Source organism: Engraulis encrasicolus, chromosome 3 (genome assembly GCF_034702125.1).
Source record: "Engraulis encrasicolus isolate BLACKSEA-1 chromosome 3, IST_EnEncr_1.0, whole genome shotgun sequence".
NCBI lineage: Eukaryota > Metazoa > Chordata > Actinopteri > Clupeiformes > Engraulidae > Engraulis > Engraulis encrasicolus.
The window spans coordinates 17,062,038-17,087,462 of NC_085859.1; the positions used below are offsets into that span (position 1 = coordinate 17,062,038).

General features: G+C 45.4%; 1 protein-coding gene across 3 annotated transcripts in view; it reads left to right on the forward strand.

The window, feature by feature from the left end:
- Positions 1 to 25,425, forward strand: part of pcsk5b (proprotein convertase subtilisin/kexin type 5b) — a 61,848-nt gene extending 36,423 nt beyond the window's left edge. For 2 of the 3 annotated variants that reach the window (XM_063194859.1, XM_063194861.1), the window contains 11 exons: positions 2,292 to 2,409; positions 4,123 to 4,311; positions 7,104 to 7,240; positions 10,076 to 10,207; positions 12,085 to 12,187; positions 12,865 to 13,058; positions 15,272 to 15,356; positions 16,245 to 16,348; positions 20,630 to 20,768; positions 21,130 to 21,245; positions 24,589 to 25,425. In XM_063194859.1, coding sequence (XP_063050929.1) covers positions 2,292 to 2,409; positions 4,123 to 4,311; positions 7,104 to 7,240; positions 10,076 to 10,207; positions 12,085 to 12,187; positions 12,865 to 13,058; positions 15,272 to 15,356; positions 16,245 to 16,348; positions 20,630 to 20,768; positions 21,130 to 21,245; positions 24,589 to 24,704 — 1,433 coding nt within the window. In that variant the 3' untranslated portion in view covers positions 24,705 to 25,425. The remainder of the gene's footprint in view (positions 1 to 2,291; positions 2,410 to 4,122; positions 4,312 to 7,103; positions 7,241 to 10,075; positions 10,208 to 12,084; positions 12,188 to 12,864; positions 13,059 to 15,271; positions 15,357 to 16,244; positions 16,349 to 20,629; positions 20,769 to 21,129; positions 21,246 to 24,588) is intronic. The other variant, XM_063194860.1, reaches the window with a different exon arrangement.

The following is a 25,425-nucleotide window of genomic DNA, read 5'->3' on the forward strand; positions in this document are numbered from 1 at the left end:
GCTACTTCGATACATATCTCATGCCAAGGAAGCTCCCAGCCAACTTGGCTAGTGATACTGAAAGTATTACTAGCCACAGCCAAGTTTTACTAGCATTTGGCCGGTTGCAGGTGCCAGTGTCAAGCCCTGGTGCTAAAGCGTCTTTTATGGATGATGAATGGAAGCACATACTGTATGTGTACAGCTTTGCTCACCGTGAAAAGGGGCTGTGGAGGATCATGCTAATACTGAGTGTGTGGAGACATTCCAGATGTCTGATGGTCATGCCATAGGGCTGTTTCATAATAATATGTAGACCGTTTTATCTTAGCTGTGGCTGAGACCGGTGTTCTTCAGAACAGATCTGTGCGTAAAGGGTGCCTGCGATCATCCCTGCGCAACATGTGGGATTCAGAAACTTGAATGTAGAACTGTGCCTAAATATGGGAACATCTCTGACCATGCGTGCAAGTAGAAGGCACACTAAATTGCTCGTAATAATGACCACGCAGTAGAGATACCTTAATCCCTTAGCGCAGCACTATGACTCTCTGTAATGTCATAGCAATGTTGTCATGATGTAGTTAAGCATTTTTAGCAAGTGAATAGGGTCGCCGGCGACCCCTGCTGCAGTAAGAGGCTACGATGGTTCATTTGTATCACAGTGGACTGTCTGTAAGTGATCTGACACTGTTTGTGTTTGTGTGTGGTCCTTATGTTTGTTATTTTGAAGCACTGTCCTCTTGCAACAATGACAGTGAAGTTTGCCTGCGGCAAGTTTCTCATCTTTGTGCTTCCCGTCAATGCTTCATATGACTCATAAATCTGCATTTTTCCGAAAAGGGTGGCACACATTTTTTACATTTTGCTGTGTCCTTTTACATCAGGGGTAGGGAACCTAGGTCTCGCGGACCATCTTATCCCCCCCCCCCCAATAGAATTGTAATGTTATGCAGTTCTACTTAATATCTGCCATGTTTTCTAAAGAAATCTTAGAAATAATATTTGCAATACAATTCAATTATGTTTTCAGGGGATCTATTGGATGTTCAATATAGGCCTTAAGGACATGGGGAAATCCTGGTTTGTGTTCGTATTAGGCCCCTTGGAGGACTATGAAATTTGATGTATCCCTCGAATGAAAACGGTTCCCCACCCCTTTACTTCATGTGACCAGATAGGGTGGGCCTAAGGGATGGGATTGGGCTAATGATAGGCAGACTTGAGCATTCATTAGTTTAGAAAGAGAAACTGTATCTCAGTGCTTGCAAATACAGTAAAACTTCACCTTTCACACAAATGTGTCATATGACATGTGAAATGTGTCGATGTGCCATTCTATGCTGTCACGTGAGAACAGTCTAGCCCCTGCGTCCTTGGACTTCAGTCTCTGCTTTGTGTTTGATTGGCTGAAGCGTGTGTGCGCGTGTGTATGTGGGTGTGTGTGGTCACCGTCACTGGGTTTGGTGGCAGGCGCCACGCCAGCAGGGCCAAACTTTGGTTGTTTGGCAAAATGTTCCGTAGAGGTTGTGTTGACATCGTTTTCAACGGAGTTCATGTTGGTAAGGTAGTGAATGGGAGTTTCGTTGTTCAGTGTTGCGAAAAGATATTGACCTGTCATTTCCCTGTCTATTTGCACAATGTCTATTTAGGAGTAGAGTAGTGTAGAGTAACTTCATTGATCTCGAAGCTAATTAAGGCACCTAGCAGCATGAACACAATGCACATAGCCTTATACATATAAAATGCATTTCATAACATCTTTAATGACTTATAATTATAACAACACCCCTCCTTAACATACAGTTTCATATTCTTTTCACATTTCAAAGGTTGATCAAGTTGATTGATTAATTCGCCTTTGGCTAAGTCCCGCCCCCCTTGAGTTACAGTTGCTAGGTCAATACAGTTAAACGTTCTATGCCCTCATATGACATCACTGTAGTTTATTCGCTGACTGTGAATAAATAGTCTCCTATTACCTCACCGGGAAACTTGCAAGTGTGTCACAAATACCTCAGACACAATTTCCTTCCAACCATACAGTAACTATTTTCATAAGAATGTGATGCTAATCTTGCCAAGACAGAACACACGAGAGGTCTGCTCTGCGTTAGAATTCAGTGGAGCGCTGTCAGTCCAAAACTCTCGAACCTCTGGCGGACCTGTTATTGCACTGTGACTGGTCAATCGATTCGTCATTCTAGGACGGGCCTTAGCCAAAGGTCAATTCATATGGAGCGAATGTGCTGTACATTTCGCAGTTTCATTTGAAGCATTGCTTCTGCTTGTGCTTGTGTGTTTGTGTTTAGTCAGCCACCTGTATGGCTTTGGGCTGATGGACGCGGAGGCCATGGTCAAGGAGGCGGAGCGATGGAAGCAGGTCCCCGCCCAGCACGTCTGTCTGGAGAGCGCTGACCGACAGATCAGGTAGACATTTTTTACTCTCTCAAAGCCAATTAAGTGTTAGCTAGAAAGTACATAGTAATTACCGTACCATTAAAAAACATTAGTCTTTTTTGGCCCTTTGAGCCTTTTGAGAGGAGATGGGTAGTGTGGGGGATAGCCAGGGACAGGGTTGGGAAATGACCCTGCCCGGACTCGAACCGGAGTTCCCATAGGCATGCAAGCCTAAATGTCATTTGATTTCTAGCTTGTGCAGCTCCGGTACATTTGTGAGGTCATATCAGGGTATTCCCGTTGGAGACCCCTTAGGCTGGGCTGCCTCTGGTATGGCTTTCAGGCCGACCAGAACGGAGCCGGTGTCGGTGCTCGCACCAGTTACGTTCGGCACCAAAGTGTTTGTCTGCGAACCGCCAGTGTTCATACCGGGCTCTGAACTTTTTCCGCACGTGACTGTGTTACCCGGATGAACCTGCTGACGACCACGCTGTCGTCACGGTTCGCAGAGAAAAACCTAGTATTTTGCGGTTCGCATTGCGAACCAATTTTCCGGTTCGCGAACGCAAATATCTGTGGCGTGAACACGACGGTCGGTTCGCGATTAGGTGCGGGAACGGGCTCCAGCACGGTTCTCAGTCGGCCTGAATGCGCTATGAGAGAACATTCAGTCATTCTTTTTGAACTTGCCATTTAGGGAGCTTTCCCACTGACTTCTGGGAATTGCATATTGACCTAAAAATAATGCATAATCTGGCTTTCATTTTGTTAACCGATTCCCCATATCTGTTTTATTGTTAATGGGTCAATGACATTTCTTTGGTCTCAAACGTCAAGTGACGCAACCACAGACACAAACAAAACATTTATTTAATCCACACAATACTGGCATTAGCTGTTGTTGCACCACCCTGACGTGTACTACTGCCAAAACGTCATCGACCCTAACCAGGGCAGGAATTTCACGAGGGCCATGACGGCCTTGATGCCCACTCGAACGCCTAATTGATTAAAATCCATTAAAATGCACAAAATTGCATCTAAGAAACACAATTTTTCTTGGGCGAAAAGCCGACTGTTGACTCCGTCAATCAGTCTGGCAAAAGCTATTATAAATCAGTCTCCGTGGAGGGTGGGAGATGGTCTGATCTTACTCTACCATTTAAATAAAAATTCAAATTAAAACCCATATTGTGCCCATATTGTGCTTTATTAGCATGCCTGTTACGATATAGCGTCGCAAAAGCATACAAATAACAAAACGAAAGTGTGAATACAGTTACCTTAACCAATCAGTAACGGACATCGCGGGTGAGTTCTGCGTCGTCAGCACTCTCAACTGTTTGCTGATTGGCTGAACACTGAGAGAACCGAGCTCGAGGCTTTTGCCAGACGATGTGCGGAGCCAAAATCTTAGGGTGGATACATGGGATGGTGTCGCCAGGCTGCCCCCAAACCCCCCTCCCAAAAACATGTTCTCCTTTTTGCTGGAATGAACATGGTCACACAACCCTTCACACAGTCTTGTATTTTGCACTTCATTTGATCTGAATTAACACCAGTCGGCCTGATGAATACTGGTTACATTTCAATTTGACTGCTAGAAAATGTTATTTCTTTTATTTATGGCCTTTGTGCCCTTAAAAAATGACAACTCAAAAGGCCAAGTGGCCTCGCCCCTAAAATGACGAAATTCCAGGCCTGACCCTAACACACTCAGACATGCCTTGTTGTTTTTGCCAGGACTATTCGTCCGGAGCACGTGGTGCGCTCTGTGTACAAGGCCACGGGCTGTGTGGAGAGCCCCCACCACCACGTCATCTACCTGGAGCACGTGGTCGTGCGCATCACCATCACCCACCCACGCCGAGGAGACCTGTCCATCAACCTCACCTCACCCTCAGGGACCAAGTCACAGCTGCTGGCCAACAGGTACCTCATACACAGTACACTCACCGGACACTTTATTAGGTCAACTCACAGCTGCTCGCCAACAGGTACCTCATATACAGTACACTCACCTCACCCTCAGGAAGCAAGTCACAGCTGCTCGCCAACAGGTACCTCATATACAGTACACTCACCTCACCCTCAGGAAGCAAGTCACAGCTGCTGGCCAACAGGTAGCTCATATGTGTGTCAAGACAAATGCATAACACCAGAAGAGCTGTGGCTCTGTGTAAAATGACTGGCTGGCTCAAAACGATCCTTTCTGTACCTTCAAATCAAGGTGAGAGCACACTGAATAAGACACAAAGGTTATTTTTCGTTCTTTTAGTTTCGTGTTTCTGCCATCATTAGTGCTCTCTGTGCTCTTCTTCGAGTTCCACACACCTGCCTAATTCTCGTAACACCCAGAGCGCAACATTGTCCTCACTTCTGTACGTTCAAATCAGTAATGTTTTTGGCCAATCTAGTCTGAGCCTCTCCATTCAAAATGACTGAGTATGGTGTTATTTTTAAAGAGACACTGTGTGTGATTTTTAGGTTTTTATTTCCAGAATTCATGCTGCCCATTGACTAATGTTACCTTTTTCATGAATACTTATCACCACCATCAAATTCTAAGTATTCATTATGACTGGAAAAATTGCACTTTTCATACATGAAAAGGGGGATCTTCTCCTTGGTCCGCCATTTTCAATTTCTAGAAAGAGCCATTTTAAGCTGCAAAAATCACTGTACTTGGGACAAACTAGAAAATATTAGTTTATTAGTTTCATGAAAAGGTTAAATTTGGCAATAGGCGACACAGTTTCAATGAGCAGCATAGTTGCAGTACCTTTTTTGACCATTTCCTGCACGGTGTGCCTTTAAGGCAATTACTCAGCCAGCTTGTCATTAAAAGCAGCCAATGCTGAAAAGCAAGATTGTAAAATTGCTCCCGGTCTTTTGTATTATATGGTGTACACGCATGCAAAAGTACTATTCTCAAGTACTATACTCAAAGACTCACTCTGCCACTTCCAAATGACTCAGAAGTCAAAAGCCACAGTTTAGGGGCTCCTCTATTGAAGTTTGCCACTGCGTCCCTCTTGCATATTTGGGTTAATACTACGACACGTCTGCAGCAAACATTCTTAGGAAAACACTGATGTTATGTCTGGACATGCTACTTAACTTTAATCAACTCAAGATCACTCCCATTATACCCTTTTCCTTTTGCACACACACACACACACACACACACATACACACACACACACGCACGCACGCACGCACACACACACACACACACACACACACACACACACACACACACACACACACACACACACACACACACACACACACACACACACACACACACACACACACACACACACACTTACTCATGCACATTACACACACGAGCACACTCACTCTCACACAGACACACACACACACACACACACACACACACACACACACACACACACACACACAGACACACACACACACTGAAGGGAGCTCATTATCACTGATGTGTTTATGTGCCACACATATGCATGGGCATGCTTTCTTTTACAATCATGCGTAATTCCAGATACTTACCTGATAAATGCTTGAGGAAATTATGGTGAATTATTGGTAATTTGCTTCAGGTGGCACGTTGGTTCTTTTACCTACTTACCCCTATGATGTTGCAAAGCACTTACAGATGCAGTGAAGAGGCTTGACCCCATTCAAGGCTTGTCTTTGTTGCTTATATTTGTGATGTGCTACTCGTCTGCATTTGTAGAGACATATTATCAGTTTTGCTTTGTCTTTTATTTATTTTTTACTATGGATTAAATAGGCAAGGCTAAAAGGCCTACACTAAAAGGCTTCCACCTTACATAAAAGGTATATTCTCATTTCCGCTAAGAAAAACAAAGGTGTTCTACTCCTGACGTAATGAAGTTTTTACAGGTGTGTGCTAGTTAAAAGGCAAATCTACTATTACACTTTAAAAGCCTAGGCCTTCTCTTTTTGGTGCACTGACTTGGGCATTAGATGTATTACCAGGGCCAGATCAATGCACAGGCTAAATGTGGCTGCAGCCTAGGGTCCCCCACCTGCCAGGGGCCCTCGATTGGCCAAAAGACAAAAATTGCACAAGTGTGACTAGATGCAATATTGAAAAAAAAATCACCTGTTATATCGGATACAGTTCTAAACTTGTAAATACTCCTCTCTACAGTTGGCAAACATGTTATCTTTAATTCCTAGCTGGTAATTATGACCCTTTCTATGTACATTTGTAGTGAAATTTGTCTTCGGGGGCAAACTGTAGCATAGGGGCCCATAAAGCTTAAACCTGACCTGTGCATTACGTTTATTATGTCTTCTTGGTAAATCTGGTCATTAAGTTTTTGTTTCAGACGTGTTAATGTTTTTTTCCCCTTTACCACTTGCATGTCTGAAACAAAAGAAAATTAAACTTGTCCTGGCCATTATGGGAACTCATGGAGATAAATACAGTAAAGTCACGTATCCTGTGTGCTCCAGTCGTCCTTGGCCCAGTCTGCTTTGAAGTGGACCAGCTTGCTCCAAACAGTAAATTCACATTTCAAACACTGACAAAAGTTTTTGTCTCGTGTGTGTGGGCGTGCCTGCGTGTGTGCGTCTGTGTGTGTGTGTGTTTGTGTGTGTGTGTGTGTGTGTGTGTGTGTGTGTGTGTGCGCGTGCGTGTGCGCGTGCGTGCGTGCGTGCGTGCGTGCGTGTGTTTGTGTGTGTGTGTGTGTGTGTGTGTGTGTGTGCAGGCTGTTTGACCACTCGATGGAGGGCTTTAAGAACTGGGAGTTCATGACCACCCACTGCTGGGGAGAGAAGGCAGCGGGAGACTGGATACTGGAGATCACAGACTCACCCTCTCAGCTGCGCAGCCAGAAGGCACCAGGTAGACACACACACACACACACACACACACACACACACACACACACACACACACACACACACACACACACACACACACACACACACACACACACACACACACACACACACACACACACACACACACACACACATGCCCACAACAACACACACACACATGCCCACAACAACACACACACACACAAATGCCCACAACAACACACACACACACACACACACACACACACACACACACACACACACACACACACACACACACACACACACACACACACACAAATGCCCACAACAACAACACACACACACACAAATGCCCACAGCATCAACACACACACACACAAATGCCCACATCAACACACACACACACACACACACACACACACACACACACACACACACACACACACACACACACACACACACACACAAATGCCCACATCAACAAACACACACACACACACACACACACACAAATGCCCACAACAACAACACACACACACACACATGCCCACACACACACATTTTTCTCCTTTATTAGTTGCAAGGTTACTCAGACATTACTCACACACATACACGAATGCATGCACACACATACGCACACATTTGCGGTGCTGTCTCGCCAGAGACCTGCCATGGTTGCAATGCTTGCAAATCATGTGTTTGAACTTTTCAAAATTAATTTTACCTAATTTTACCCATGTCCGATAGTCTTGTCTGTCAGACTGACACAAGCCACAGCACACGTTTCCTTATACAGTGCCCTCCATAATTATTGGCACCCCTGGTTGAGATGTGTTTTTTAGCTTCCAATTATTATTATTTTTTTCTAAATAATATGGGACCTTAATGGAAAAAAAGAGAAAAATCCAACCTTCAATACAAGTGCATTTATTCAGTGGGGAAAAAATCCCACATAAAGAAATAATTATTTGACATCAAATAATGTGTGTCACAATTATTAGCACCCCTGGTGTTAATATTTTGTACAACCCCCTTTTGCCAACAAAACAGCACCTAATCTTCTCCTATAATGTTTCACAAGATGGGAAAAGACAGAAAGAGGGATCTTCAGCCATTCCTCTTTGCAGAATCTCTCTAAATCATCCAGAGACCTGGGTCCTCTCCTCTGTACTCTCCTCTTCAGCTCACCCCACAGGTTCTCAATGGGGTTGAGGTCAGGGGACTGAGATGGCCATGGGAGGAGCTTGATTTTGTGTCTGGTGAACCATTTCTGTGTAGATTTTGCCATATGTTTAGGGTCATTGTCTTGCTGAAAGACCCAGTGACGACCCAGCTTCAGCTTTCGGGCAGAGGGCAACAGATTTTGATTTAAAATGTCCTGGTATTTCAAAGCATTCATGATGCCATGCACCCTAACAAGGTTCCCAGGGCCTTTGGAAGCGAAACAGCCCCACAGCATCACTGACCCACCCCCATACTTCACAGTGGGTATGAGGTGCTTTTCAGCATGCGCATCTTTCGTGGTACGCCAGACCCACTTAGAGTGTTTGTTGCCAAAAAGCTCAATCTTGGTCTCATCTGACCAAAGCACACGGTCCCAGTTGAAGCCCCAATACCGCTTGGCGAACTCCAGACGCTTGCGTTTATGATTGTGAGTGAGGAAAGGTTTTCTCCGTGCATGCCTCCCAAACAGCTTGTTGGCGTGTAGACAGCGCCTGATGGTTGATTTGGAGACTTTGTGACCCCAGGATGCTACCATTTGTTGTAATTCTGTAACAGTGAGCTTTGGAGATCTTTTGATTTCTCTTACCATCCTCCTCACTGTGCGTGGTGGCAAAATAAACTTGGGTCCTCGTCCAGGCTTGTTTACCACTGTTCCAGTTGTTTTGAACTTCTTAATTATTCCTCTCACAGTGGATATGGGCAGCTGCAGTTGAGTGGCAATCTTCTTGTAGCCTCTGCCTGACCTGTGAAGGTCGACGCACATCTGCCTCACTTGTATGCTGTGTTCCTTTGTCTTTCCCATGTTTAAGAGTGGATAAGAGAAATGGCCTCGGTGTCACGTCATATTTATACCCCAGGGAAACAGGAAGTGATGAATTACTAATTAAATGTTCCTACATACTCTGGTAAACTTTGTAAACTACTGTAGAAATGACAGCAATGCTTCAATTATATTTATTTCCTGGGAATTGTTAAGGGTGCCAATAATTGTGGAACAGGTGATTTAATGAAAAATAATTATTTTTTAGTCAGGGATTTTTTTATTTTCTTACAATTCATTCGAGTTGAAGGCTACATTTTTCTACAATTTTCAGTGTGACAGTATTCTTCTGCAATAAACACTGAATTTATTTTAAGGCTTTTAACACATCTCAACCAGGGGTGCCAATAATTATGGAGGGCACTGTATATATAGATAGATAGATAGATAGATAGATAGATAGATAGATAGATAGATAGATAGATAGATAGATAGATAGATAGATAGATAGATAGATAGATAGATAGATAGATAGATAGATAGATAGATAGATAGATAGATAGATAGATAGATAGACTTTTATTGCCCCCAAGGGGAAATTCCTTCTCACCACCATCACAGACTTGTCGCAGCCAATATAAAACATACATAACAGACATCAAGACATCAAGCTCCATTGAACATTTAGATATTAAACATGATGCATGTACATTCAGACATTTTCAGGCAACACCCAAGGCACAACATTGATGACATCAAGCACTGCATTATATTAAGCTACATGAAGCTAAATGAAACTAGCCCAATCAAAATTCCTCCTGTCTGATTCTCCTTGTACAGTATGTATTCCTTGGTGTTGACTTTGCTTCCTGTTTGTGTCTATTGTCTTAGGAAAGCTGAAGGAGTGGTCCCTGGTGCTTTATGGCACCTCCGTGCACCCGTACTCTGGCCTCTCTACCCGCAGTGAGAAGCCCCGCTCCGTGTCCGCCGTGGACCAGCCCACCGATGACGAGGAGTACAACGGTCAGTTGCTGACATCATCATCACGCGCCCCACTTGAACTTTGAACTCTTGCTACCGTTGCCCGTTTTGTAGGAGCGGCTTGCATGTGGATTCTCGTGGATTTCTATTTGTATTCATACATCCATTTTGGAGCTCCGAGGAGGTTGCTTGACAACAAACACTAGCACAGCACCTTTCCACTTGCCTATTGGCGTATAGCGCGGCAATCTAGGACAGTGGTTCTTAATGTGGGGCGCGGGCACCCCCTGGGGGTGCGCCAGAGATTTCAGGGGGTGCACGGAATTCAGTTTGTGTTGAGGTTGTGACCAAAACTCAGCTTGTGAACATTATAATTACTCCAAATCAAAACCAAACTAATGCATGTTTTGGTCTCCATGTACAGGCATTATGATATTGTTTAGTGTCTTAAGCAAGAATCATTGCAATTAATCACTTAAAATCATTTTTAGTACCTATACAAGTGTAGAAGTTTGGGTTGGGGGTGCGCGGCTTGTCTTTGGCACAGGTAAGGGGGTGCATTAAGAAAAAAAGGTTAAGAACCACTGATCTAGGATCTGCCTCATAACCGGTTGTAGAGTCCGTCAGTATACCATAACCAGGGTTCTAAATTAGCACCAGACAACGGGCCAAACTTCATTTCAAATAACAAATTATTAGCCACTTTGATCCATTAATGACTGTGTGTTTGGCTACTAAGATTAACATCTACTAGCCACCATTCTGGCTGGTGATAAAAAAAGTTAATTTAGAGCCCTGAACACAAAACTTAAGCAACAACTTAAACAAACTCCCGCACACTGACCATTTCGCTGTTCTTTCTTTAATAACGATGTTATGGTACTAGACCTTCATCAGGCAATCTCTTTCACTCATCTCAACACAGGCTTTTTCAAAACTTGGTTGACAGCTATTGAGATGAGTGAAAGAGATTGCCTGATGAAGGTCTAGTACCGTCGTTATTAAAGAAAGAGCAGCGAAATGGTCAGTGTGCAGGAGTTTCTTTAAGTTGTTGCTGAGAGCCCTGAACACAACCAGGTTCAGCATAACATCAGTCTTAGCATACCACACTAGTGTTGAGGTGCATACAGTCATCATGTGCCTTCTTGAACTGTGAACTCTGCTACTGCCAGTGTGGTTCCTTGTAGGGGCATGCTGAATGCATACAGTAGGCTTAATTTCACTGTTACTCACTATTCTGATAAAATGCGCTGATTTCAGACAGAAATTGGTACATTTGCACCCAAACACATTGTGTCCGTCAAAGTTTGCCATTTTGCTCTTGTCAGGTGTGTTGCCTAATAGCAATACAGTTGGTCTTGGGATTTGACTCCCATACCAGATGGGAGCAAAATGTGTGCGGGGGAGTACTGTAACTAATCAGCGCTGGTCTGTAGAGTTGAGCAAGGATGGAAACCCGTCATTGCACAATGGGGAACTGATTTGTTGTAAGATGCGCCGCATAACTGTGTCTGATAAATGCTGTGTAATGTATACCTGTCCAGAAGGACAGTGAGGAGTGATGAACTGGGGGTTGTTATCATGGTGTAAGGAAATATACATACATTGGGAACCACTGTAAATTTTAACTGGGTTTCAAAGGTTCACAGTGCCTATTAAATGCTATGCATTGTCATGTAAGTCTTGGCCTGGAGGTCAAAATGGTGAAAAAATTGAAAGTTAGTTGAAAAGAAAAAACTTTTCTTCACCAAGGCACTCCAAAAAAAGTATATATAAAAATGTCCTCTAAATGTCCACTTTTAAAATTGCCCATGCTTAGTGGCAATTGGGCCTTTTTCAGGGCATGAATGAATGGTAGAAAAAATGAATCGTGTGTAATGTCATGTAACCTATGTGTCTTTTTCTGGATGTGTGTGTAGGTCCCTGCGACCCAGAGTGCAATGAGAACGGCTGTGAAGGCCCCGGCCCCCAGCAGTGCATCAACTGCCTCCACTACTTCCTCAAGTTCAAGAACAACACCAGGTCAGACTCAGGGCGTTTCACGAAATAGGACAAAATGTTTGATCAGAAGTGGCTTTCGTATACACGGCAGCACTGTCATCTGGGGTCGAAGATGCAAAAAATCTGAAGACTCCTTCCCAAAGTGGGGAGTTTTGAGGCCGGTTGCATCCCTGACTAAATGGCCGAAGAGCCTAAACATGTGCCGTCCCATTAGAGATGCACCGGATCCTGATTTTTAGGATCCTGCCGGATACCGGATCCACTGCTTAAGATCCTGCCGGATCCGGAACCGGATACTGGATCCTACGAAAGGGTTGAGACACATAGCCTACTCACACACGTGGACCCTTTTTTATCACGTTGGCTCAAACTATTTTGACTGAAAAGCCTCGGCTACCGGATCCTGGATCCTGGAACCGGATCCAGATCCTGTGAAAAACCCTATTATCCTGCCGGATCCGGATCCGGAGCATCTCTACGTCCCTACACCTTTACTTCAGTTATACCCTTTTGCGTCTTCAGGCCCAGACGGCGACACTGGTCTTAATTCTAAGTGATAAAAGCATACCGACTTGACAATTGTTAGGCCTTATTCTAACGTGTGTACATGCGTGTGTGTAGATTGTCTAGTACTACAGTATAGTGTGTGTGATGATGACTCTCGTATCATCGCACCTCTCTTCTTCTTAACCCCGCAGGACATGTGTGTCGGAGTGCCCTCCAGGTTTCTTCCGTGACGACCGGCGGCGGTGTAAGAAGTGCTCGGCCCTGTGCGAGTCGTGCGTGGGTAGCCGTAGCGACCAGTGCATCACCTGCAGGACGGGCTTCTACCTGAAGGAGGGAGCCAACACCTGCGTACCCACCTGCCCGGACGCTTTCTACCTGGACCTGGGTAAGCAGTTAGCCTGGGCGATTAGCCGACTGTTGACTCCGTCAAGCAGTCTGGCAAAAGCCATGAGGAATCCGTCTCCGTGGACGATGGGAGATGGTCTGATCTTACTCTATCATTTAAATTAAACCTCATATTGTGCTTTATTAGCATGCCTGTTACGTTGTAGCGTCGCAAAAGCATACAAATAACAAAACGAAAGTGTGAATATAGTTACCTTAACCAATCAGTAACGGAGCTCACGGGTGAGTTCTACGTCACCACTCTCAACTGTTTGCTGATTGGCGAAACACTGAGAGAACCAAGCTCGAGGCTTTTGCCAGACAATGTGCGGAGCCAAAATCTTTGGGTGGAGTACATGGATGGCGTCTCCAGGCTAGTAAGCAGTAACCCTGCAAACACACCAGGAGAGACTACACCAGTCATTCTCAACGTTTTTTCAACAAACGGCCCCTTGGCCCATCACCATAAGCCTGCCAATGTGCCCCTTAGTATTGAAAAATGAAATAGACTAATAATAATAGAATGCCCCCCCAATGGGAACTAAGCCCCACCCCACTTAGCATTATCCTTCTCAACGCCCCTCTTGGGCTCCCCAACGCCCCCTGGGCCGCTGAGAAACGCTAGACTACAAAAAGACTACAAAGAGTCGCTGGAAGTGTATTCATGGCAAGAGCGTCTGGAGCAATATAAGCGTCAGAGTATGCCCGTTAAAAGCAGAATGCAAGCATTCCGACATTCCAAATTGGCTGCGGTGGCTGTCGTTGCAACTCATCATAGTTTGTAGTTGACCTTTAATGGATATTAAATGTCACTATCGCCTCTAGTCGTTCAAGTCGCTTCTGTCTTTTCTGTCGCCAGCTCCTCTCTATACCCTCCATACGCCGTGTCGCTCTAGTCACTTATGTGGTATTCGTGCTATAATACTGTACTACCTATAATACTGTACTAGCTCTCTCCACACTGTGACCATTATAAGGATTACAAAGTGTTTCTGGCGCTGTGGTGCAGTGCGCTAAGCCCTCCACATTTGGGCTTGCATGCCCCCGGGGACCCCGGTTCGAGTCCGGCCAGGGTCATTTCCCAATCCTACCCCGTCTCTCTACCCCACTCGCTTCCTGTCACCATCTCAGACTGTCCTATCAAATAAAGGCATAAAAGCCCCTAAAAATATATATATATATTTAAAAAGGATTACAAAGTGTTGGACTACTTGGACCAGGGAGAGCAGTAATGCTGTACCCCTGTACCTCTCTCCGCACTTACTGTTTTCAGGTCGACCAGAAACACATGCTGGAAATACATCAGGTTCTTTAAGGCACACTTTTCCTTGTTTTTACATGCATATTCTATTCATAGTGTAAAGGAACGAGTGATGAGGCGAATTTGTATTGGAAGAGAACGCCCTGGTGTCAATCTCTCAATCTCTGTTTCAGTCTCTCCCTCCCCCACTATCCCCAATAAGCTATTGTTGTTCAGGTTGAGGTCAGGACTCAGTATGTTCCAGTCATGTTCCTCTTCCATGTTGAAAAACAGCAGAGTGACTTTGTCCTCCCTTTATGTACTTGGGACACTGCGATGACATAATACACCGTAAAAGGGTCTTCCCAAAATGTGTTTTCCCCCACGATTTGGACTCTGTCCTGGAGACAAACGTAATGTTTCAGTATGCCAAACCATTATTTTGGACAGTGCTTTCCTTGTAACTTTTCTGTTTTCCATTTCAACATGATTTGCTATTGTGTGTGTAGTGTCCAGTGTAAGCATTTGTAAACACAATGAGCCCGTCTACATTGCCACACTAATGGGGTTATTGGAATAAACAGGTTATTGGAGTAAACTGTTTATTGTTGTTTACACGCAGTCTGTCGGTTGCAATGTGTTCCACTCGAGTGTGTGACCCGAAACTAGAATTCTAGACTTGTGATTGGCTACTTGTCATTCTAGAATGTCAATAACCTGATAATAAGCTGTTTAAGGTGTGTACATGTCTTGGGAAATCAGTTTATTAGCCTAAACCATACCTGTGCCAATCAGATTTCTCATGCACCAATAACTGCAATAAACCGATGATTATAAACATTTTTAGTATTCAGTTTATATGAGCACTTGCTCCAAAAACCTGATTATAAACTGTTTATTGGTGTGCATATAAACAGGCTGAATGTCTTCACTCATCGATAATATGCTTTTGTGTTTTTTCTTTTTCATATCAGGATCAAACATGTGCCGGAAATGTCAAGAAAACTGCAAGAAGTGCACTGCAGAAAACACCTGCACAGAATGCAAGCCTGGCCTTAGGTTAGACACACGCACACGCACACGTACACGCACACGTACACTCAGACTGAAGCCACTTTGTTCCACAAATGTACTATACCATATGCACACTGCATTCACTCCTTTGTGCTTGCTGCTACCTCTGCACTTGAGCCTGTGTTGGAGATGTGGATATGTTTTGTGGTGCGAATAGACCCGACTTGGTTTCTGGAATATTGTTAACATTTTGAGTATCCGCACACACGCACGCATTCACTCACTCACTCACTCACTCACTCACTCACTCACTCACTCACTCACTCACTCACTCACACACACACACACACACACACACACACACACACACACACACACACACACACACACACACACACACACACACACACACACACACACACACACACACACACACACACACACACACACACACACACACACACACACACACGCGTAGACACAACACGCCCCATATCCTCCGAGACACACCAGATTTCCCAGACATCCTCCCGTTCTTCTGGTGTGCAACATCTGCACAAGTCTTCAGGATGCATCACCATGAGTAGTCAGACTCTGAGATCATCAGCTTTTGTCTGTCACTCATCCTCTGCACTCTTTCTTTCCTTTCTTCTCTTCCCTTTTTTCTCTCTCATCCTTTCCTCCCGTTCTTCTCTCATCACTTGCACTGTTGTTCTTTCCCCTCTTTCCTTTCCATTTCGATTCGTTTCATGTTTTGTCTCTGCCTCTCTGTTCCATCTCTTTCTCTCTTTCTCTCTCTCTCCATCCCCCTCTCTCCTTCTCCCCCCCCCTCTCTTCTCTCTCCTCCTTTACATTTCTGTGTCATTGTGCGTGTCTGCTTGATGTCTTTATTTAACTGTTTTCTTCTATTTTCCCCTTCTGTTCCATATGCAGTTTGCAGGATACGCGTTGCCAGATGACGTGTGATCCAGGCACCTACTATAACGGGCACAGACGGGCCTGCGAGCCGTGCCACTCCGCCTGTGCCACATGTGCTGGTAATACATGAGAGCAAACTCTCTCGCTCTCTCTCTCACTTGCTCTGCCTCTCTTTCTCTCCCTCTCCCTCTCTCTACCTCTCACTCACTCGTATGTTTCAATTGCACGATTACTCTCACGATCACACACTCACTCACTCACTCACTCACTCACTCACTCACTCACTCACTCACTCACTCACTCACTCACTCACTCACTCACTCACTCACTCACTCACTCTCATTCTCTGTCTCTCTATCTCTGTCTCCCTCCCCTCCCTCTCTCTCTCTCGCTCCCTCTCTCATTCACTCACCCTCTCGCTCTCTCCCTCTCTCTTTCTGTCTATCTCTCTCACGTTCACTCCACCTCTCTTACGCTCACTCTCTCCCTCTCTCTCACTCACTCTTTCTCTCTCTCTTTCAATCCCTCTCTTTCACTCTCCCTCTTGCTCTCTCTCTTCTCTTTCTCTCTCTATCTCTCTCTCTCTTCTCTTTCTCTCTCTCTCTCTCTCTCTCTCTCTCTCTCTCTCTGTCTCTGTCTCTCTCTCTCGCACACACTCACTCTCTCTCTGTCCTCTGTCTCTGTCTCTGTCTCTGTCTTTCTCTCTCTGTCTCTGTCTCTGTCTCTGTCTTTCTCTCTCTGTCTCTCTCTCTCACACACACACAAATACACTCTCTCTCTCTCTCTCTCTCTCTCTCTCTCTCTCTCTCTCTCTCTCTCTCTCTCTTTGTATCTCTCTCCTACCTCTCTCACTATCTCTCTCTCTACCTCTCACTCTCACTCACTAGTATGTTTCAATAGCTATCTGTATTGGGTTGTCCCATTAGCTGCCATTGAAATACGACTAACTCCTAATACGTCACACTACATCTGTGGCCCCAGATTAAACCCTAACTTTTTTCCTGCAGAGCAGCAATGTTTTGGCGCTGTCAGTTGTATAACTATCTCAGTTGGGACACTAGGGACCCCACAGATGTGTAGCAACACCTGGTCCACATTTACTAGCATGAAACTATTGATGACGCCATGGCCATAGCTGTATGCAGGGCCACTGACAGGTTTGGCCAGGCCCAGGACAAAGTCATCTGAAAGGGCCCCTCCAACCAATACATACACACTAGAGCATGACACAGGAGTGGATTTTCACTCCCGTACCATCCTGGTCCCAGAAAAAAAATCCCATCCCGTCCCGTCCCGGAGTGGAGTAAAAGAAACAAATCCCATCCCGTCCTGTCCTGAAAAGAATGTCTCCCAATCCTGCCCACTCCCACTCAAAATCAATTCCACTCCCGTTTCATAGGCTTTTTAAATGAAAAAATAAGCAAGCATTCCCGCTCTCATTCATTTTTATTCCCGCTCCTGCCCGCTCCCATTCATCTTTAATCCCGCTCCTGCCCGTTCCCGTTCATCTTTAAAATTTTGACTCCCATCCCGCGGGAATCCCACAGGACCCGCGGGACCCACGGGAATTCCTGAAAAATGTCATCCTCTAATACACACCTCTTCCTGGAGGCTTATGGCTGCTAGTTCCACAAGCACATTCACTTACATGCACTCACACACACACACACACACTCACGCACAGATGCGCACACACACACTCACGCACTGATGCGCACACACACTCACACTTTCCTACACAATACCTTGTGAAGCGACCTTGGGTGTTTTGAAAGGCGCTATATAAAACGAAAGTATTATCATTATTATTATTATCATCATTGAACACTCAATTGTGGGCCTCCACTCTCTCTCTGGGCCCGGGACAACTGACCCCTTTGTATCCCCCTGTTGGCTTCCATGGCTGTATATGTTCCTGGGCTCCTTGTCAGTTGTTTGGTTTGGTTGAGTTCATCTGTGGTTGTCCAGCTCTGCCTGCTCCAGGTGGCCAGAGGAGACCCAGACTCTCCCTCCCTCTGCTCCCTATAAACAACTCTTCCCTACAAAAGCAAAGTGCAGTAACTATGCCAACATTTAAAACTGAGAAAATGTATTCAAAGCCTTGCCATTATGGATAGTGTAGTTAGTACAAATTTGACATACCAATATCTCTAAAATGGTACACATTTGGCTTTGTCACAAGACAAAGGAGGTTTTATGAAACCCATTTTCAGTCTAAACTCAATTTTGAAAAAATATGCAGTTACTGCACTTTGCTTTTGTAGGGCAGAACTCTCCTTCCTCCCCATACTGTGTTGCCAGATGTACGATAATAATCACATTTATGTTGTACCATAATTTTGTCCTCTAGTCTGTCCGATGAAAAACTCATGATGTACGATAATTTCATTCAGTTATGGTCAGGGTTTTCATTCAGTTAAATTAGTTGAAACAACCATTTTGGTTCGTATCCGATAATTTCCCCCCAAAACCACCTAAAAACAATAATGTCCAGGTTTTGGTACGGATTTAACGTTTTCCATCTTGCAACCCTGTCCCCATACTTCATTCAGCACTGGACTGGTCCTCTGGCCTTTTGCTGTCCAGCACAATAACACATGCAGCGTCCATCACTTTTATTATGTCCATTTTATCTGTCTACACTTTGTAGACATGACTGTGCATTTTTGAGAGAGAGAGACAGAGAGAGATGCGAGAGAGAAGTGAGTGAGAGTGAAAAGTAGTGAGAGTGAAACGCATTGAGAGTGAAACAGATCGAGAGAGAGAGAGAGAGAGCGAGACAGAGAGAGGGGGAGACAGAGAGCGAGACAGAGAGAGGGGGAGACAGAGAGAGGGGGAGACAGAGAGAGAGAGTTCTGAATCCAACTTCAGTCTTCTGGTGGCGAGAGAAAGAGAGAGATGGAGAGAGAAAGATGGCGAGACTGAGATGGCTAAAGAGATGGGAAGCAATAGCATGAGGGATTAGGGGTCTTCCGTGACGGTCTTGTTTTTTTATACAGTCTTTTCAGAGCCAGACTATTGTGCAGTCTTTCTATCTACATGTCCTGTGTACCAGTACTCGTGGCGGAGAGTTGGGGGACCGTCAAAGGGGACCGCTATCCTGGGCCCAAGGAGAGAGGGGGGCCCAAAATTGTGTCTTCAATACATTCTATCTATTGGGCTGAGGGGGGCGCTTTCAAATGACTTTGTCTCGGGCCTGGCCAAAGCTGGCAACAGCCCTGCTTGTGGGGGGAGCGTTGGGGGGGGGGGGCTGACTTGGCTTCCTATTGGGGGGAGGAAAGGGGAGCGAGGGGGGTCCAAAATTGGGTCCTCATTACATTCTATCTATTGGGCAGGGGGGCACTTTCAGATGACTTTGTCCTGAGCCCGTCTAAAGCTGTCAGCGGCCCTGCTTGTGGGGGGAGAGTTTGGGGGGCGCTGACATTGCTCCTCTAGTCTAGCGTTGTGTGCCGACAGCAGAGGTCCTCGGAGAGGCAGTGCTGCTATGACGGCCCCTTTGTAGCACAACAGAACATGACGTAGCATAGCAACACAAATCTTAAAAAATCACTACGGACCGCTTTGAGATGATTTAATTACAAGGTGGGCCAGAAATACATTTGTAGATCCCAATGTTTTGAACCACACTGTATAAACATGATAGATATTCAGAGTTTAAACTTTCAGATGGTATGTACTGTTTTGGGGGACTTTTGCGCAACATTAACAAAGGTTGTAGATGGGTCAAAGGTTTTCAACTATTGATGCTTTTATTGATGGGGTTTCGAAATCCAACTTCAGTCTTCTGGTGGCTAGAATGCTTTCTAGAGAGACTGATATATCCTGGTCAGGGTTGCCAGGTGAGGCTGATTTCCAGCCCAAAAAATGCTCAAAACCAGCCTGGAAGCACTGAATCCCGCCCAATTCTATTGATTTCTATGGGCAGAATTGGGCGGGTTTTCCTGCAAAATGGCATTCTTACCCGCAGACTGCCATCCTAACCAGCCCAATTGGGCGGGAAACAGCACAATCTGGCAACACTGATCCTGGTGGTCTCCCACATATGATGATGAATGTTGTGCTGTGTGATGGACACGACTGGGTCAAGGATCTGAGTGCTAATGAAGTGATAGACTCACTACGTAGATAGATGATCCTAAGTGTAGGTGTCTTATTAATGTCTTTGTTGGATTACAAAAATGACTTTTGTGGTGTTTTCCAATTTTGGAAGCAGATTATTCTGAAGTTTCCCTTGGGTACAAAAAGCACTGTGATTTGTTTTAAGTATGTCACATGAGTTCAATGACCCGATTTTGTTTCATGTAGTTTGTTGTAATAGACAATGGTACATAAGAATGGATTCATATATTACATATTGTTTGTCTGTGTGCGCGTGTGTGTGTGCATGTGTGTGTGCGTAGGCACAGGTATGGAGGCGTGTCATGAGTGTGCGGAGGGCTATTTCTTCGAGGAGTGGCGGTGTGTCTCCAGTTGCAGCGTGGGATACTACATGTCTGAGCAGAAGGCCGACAACGGGGAGATCACCAAGTCCTGCCGCAAGTAAGTGTCTCTGGCATGCGTATTAGCCTGGCCCAAGAATTTTGATGAAAATGATGAGTTTCCATTTTGTTTGTACACTGTACTCATCTAGTTCAAGTTCACACTTTTATGATTTTTTTGTGTGGACTAAAATGTGATAAATGTTCACTAGGACCCAGGAAAGCGTAACAAATATCTAGATTACATTCATTCCATAATTCAAGTTTAGAAAAGTAAGAGCAAGGAGCTATTAATTCATGCAAACCAGTACTACAGGTAGCTAACACCCCCATAGTTCACACACACTTCATTCCATCACCATCTACTATGACTCGTCTTACCTGTCTGACCCACCTGTTTGTCTACTCTACTTCTGTCTCAGGTGCGACCCCACGTGCTACGCCTGTACCGGGGCGGGGGAGCGCAACTGCAGCACCTGCGTCAACGGATACAACCTGGAGGAGGGCGTGTGTGTGGTCAGCACGATCTGCAAAGATGGTGAGTGAAGTCCTCATCTCATCTCATCTCATCTCATCTTATCTCTAGGGCTATTAACATGGGTGCCGCAAGGGGGGGAAAGGTGTTACAGATTCTGAGGGCCCCACAGCACTGCCAGGGCCCCTGGAAGGAGGCTGATAGCGTAATTTGTCATTTTGGGAGCCCACAATTTGAATCTTTCATGGGGCCCAACATTTTTAGCGGCGCCCCTGGCTATAAATAAATGTTTTTTCATCTCCAGCCAAACGTTGCCCGTAGGTGCTTATCTTACAATCCAAATACACACTCACTAATGGGGCAAGGTGGCTAGTAAGTTGGTCTTTTCTACCAGCCAGACTGAAATTTCACCAGCACTGCCTGGTTGACTGGTGTTAATTCAGAGCCCTGTTGATCTCATCTCGTCCCATCTCCCCTCATCCAGTCTCGCCACCTCTTCTACTACTCTCATATTTCATCTCCTATCTTTTCTGTGCCTCCATCCATCCTCCCTCTGCCCATTTTTGAGATCATCTGATTTTCTGATCATCTTGTCTTATTTCCTCTATTTTCTTTCTTTTAGTTTCTCTCCTTTGTTTTCTTGTCATCCATCCATTCATATCCCCCCCTCATTACTCCCTCTCTGCCCCTCCAGTACGCTGAATCACATGTTTAGTGATTGAAATGAAATGCATGTAGTACTTCTCTCTGTCACACACACCCTGTATCCCAACTTTATTGGGCAGCCCACGTTACACAGTGGACACACACACACACACACACACACACACACACACACACACACACACACACACACACACACACACACACACACACACACACACACACACACACACACACACACACACACACACACACACACTTATTAATTAATTAATGGGCATTAGATGCTGTTGCGCCACCTGACACCTGAGCCCAAAATGTCCTTGACCCATCTGCAAGTCGCTTTGGATAAAAGCAAGCGGCGGCTAAATGTAATGGCAGAAGGTTATGGACCTCAACTTCCCCTGCAGCAGTGCTCGTCTGCATATCGGTCCGTGTGCCATTCTTATTTTTTTCCGGCAGACATGAATCAGTGTACAGTATAATGAAAAGGAAGAAAGGAGTCGCACACTGGAGCTGAATGCATTAAACAAAGCCGGAGAAAGTCAATAAAACCGACAGACAGGGGACAAACGTTTTGGGTCTAGCCCATCATCAGTGATCCCAAAACGTTTGTCCCCTGTCTGTCGGTTTTTATTTACTTTTTTTCGGCTTTGTTTAATACAGTTTTTGTGATTCTGCAGCTCCAGTGTGCGACTCCTTTCTTCCTTTTCATTATACTGCTCTTGGAATTACACACCGAGCGATACGCTCAGGATAAGACATTGGCGCGGACGCCACCCCACCATTACTATTCAGTGTACAGTACGTCAGACACATGTGGAGGGAGGGGTCGTATTTGATCACAGAAACACTTGTGGGGGTCGTCAGTTGAAGCATTGTGCGGTTTGTGACATTTGAGACGTCTTTCCCAAGACTTTTCCCTAAAGCCAGAGTTCAAATTATTACAGATTCACAAGTTTATCATGAGTAATGCTTTTGTCCTCTCAGGGGCAGGTTTTTTGAGGCCTCAGGCAAAAAGGTTGGGGGTTCAGGAGGAGGATTAAACTCAAGGAGCATTAAACTCAACTTAGGTCGGAGTGCAGGGTCCAGAGAAAGGAAGACTAACAATATGCATGGAAGTTTGAACACAGAATTGTTTCCATTTTTCTCCATTTCAAATTAAAAAGGGCAGGTCCTTTAGAGCTCATATTTATATCCAGGTCTCTTTGGCTGCAGTACTCAATGCAACCAACCAATTTCTAATGTTTCTAATGTTACCAACACATACTATGACACAGACTTTGTTCTAGGGCAGGGATGGGGAACCTCTGTGTCAAGGGCCGTTTGCAGCCCTTGAGTTTGTTTTATCCGGCCCCCGATATGATTTCAATGTTATGCAGCTTCACATGAAATATGACATATTTTGTAAAGAAATATTAGAAATGACATTTGCAATACAATTAAGTTATATTCAGGGGTCCTAGAGAATGTGGGGACTGTTTTAAAGGTAGCTGCCTTCAATATAGGTCTAAAGTGCAGGGGGAAATCCTGGTTTGTGTTCATAATACGGCCCTTGGAGGACTTTCACGGCCCTCGGATGAATTTGAAGTGGCCCCTCGAATGAAAAAGGTTCCCCACCCCTGTTCTAGGGCAAAGGTTACCTGGCATTGATATTTACACTTGGAGACTTGTCATAAGGTGCTCCCAAAACAAATGAGTGAAGAAACTGTACATGCTTGAGTTCCAGTATTATTCACATGTGGACAGCATACAGTGTAGTACTACTTTGTACACACACACACACACACACACACACACACACACACACACACACACACACACACACACACACACACACACACACACACACACACACACACACACACACACACACACACACACACACACACACACACACACACACACACACAAACAAAGTATGGAATGGGTGTGTGTGACAGATAGCCCCCTCTTCAATAACCTTTCGGATCCGTTGGGGTTTATGGCCCAAGGATGAATTGACAGGTTCTCTGTTGGTTGATTTCACTCCACATCTCACTATGGGTTATGCCCTTTACTTGACCCATACTGAGATGTCTCGTTCATCTCCCTCAGAGAACCGGGGTTATCCTGGTAACCTATAGATTTGCTTTTATCACAATCCAACAAAATACATTTTTGGAATGTCATGACTTTCTGATTTTTTATGTCACTTTCTAAATCTGTGTTCTCTCTCTTTCTGTCTCCCTTTCTTCCTTTCCTCTGCCTTCTGTGTCTGGTGGATCGAAAAAAAAACTCAACCGACCAAAACCAACCGACGCCTGATTCTACTCCTCCTCCTGCTCAACAATCGCATCCCTTCTTCTCCTCTCCTCCAAATCTTCCTCCTTGTCCCTAAAATTCCTCCCCTCCCTCACTCCACAAAACACACCTTTTTCCTTCCCCATTTCCTACTCCTCCTCCGCTCTTCACCTACTCCCCCCACCTATCCTCCTCTTCCTCCTCCTCCTCCACCTCCCCCACCTATCCTTCTCCTCCTCCTCCTCCTCCCACCACTTATCCTCCTCCTCCTCCTCTCCTCACCTCCTCCTCCCACCACCTATCCTCCTCCTCCTCCTCCTCCCCACACCTCTCCTCCTCCTCTCCTCACCTCCTCCTCCTCCCACCACCTATCCTCCTCCTCCTCCTCCTCCCCCCACCTCTCCTCCTCCTCCTCCTCACCTCCTCCTCCTCCTCCTCCCCCCACCTATCCTCCGGAAAGCAAATGAAGAGTCGTGGGCGGAGGGCAGCTTCTGTGTTCTGGTGAAAAAGAACAATCTGTGCCAGCGAAAAGTTCTCCAGCAGCTGTGCTGTAGAACGTGCTCCTTAAAAGGCTGAGGCGGGCGAAGGGGGGCAATCGGGGAAACGGGCAAAAGGGTTTTTAAACGGGGTGGAAGAGCTAGGGGTGGGTTAAAGACAAGGGGGGGTAAAGGAGGAGGTTTTACACACCTCCCTTAACCCCTTTTCCATCCCTGACCACACCCACCCCGCCCCAAAAAAAAACCCAAACTCCCACCCACACCCGGGCCTCAGCCAATCAAAACACGGGACTGCGTCTCCTTGGCGCCGCCATGACAACAACACACCTACCTTCTGCAGCGGAGCATCAGCACTGCCTGAATAAAAGTGAACCACGTGTCAGTATTTATGACCAAAGCATGGATGCCAAATCACCTGTCTGCTCTCCTCCCTGACACAGGGGGGTCCACTGTTTGTGTGTATGGATGGATGGATGTGTGTGTGCGTGTGTGTATGTGTGTGTGTGTATGTGCGTGCATATGTGTGTGTGTGTGTGTGTGTGTGTGTGTGTGTGTGTGTGTGTGTGTGTGTGTGTGTGTGTGTGTGTGTATGTGCGTGCGTGCGTGCGTGCGTGTGTTTGTGTGTTGGAATGAGTGTGTAGATATGATTTTGTGTGTGTTAGTTTGGCTGTGTATGCGTATGTGTGTGTGTGACTGTGTGTGTGCTTGAGAGTGTGTATGTGTGGTTTTTTTGTTTTTAGATCATTCATGAGCCCTCAGCACCATGTAAATAATAAAAGTCAAGATTATTTGGTCTCCTA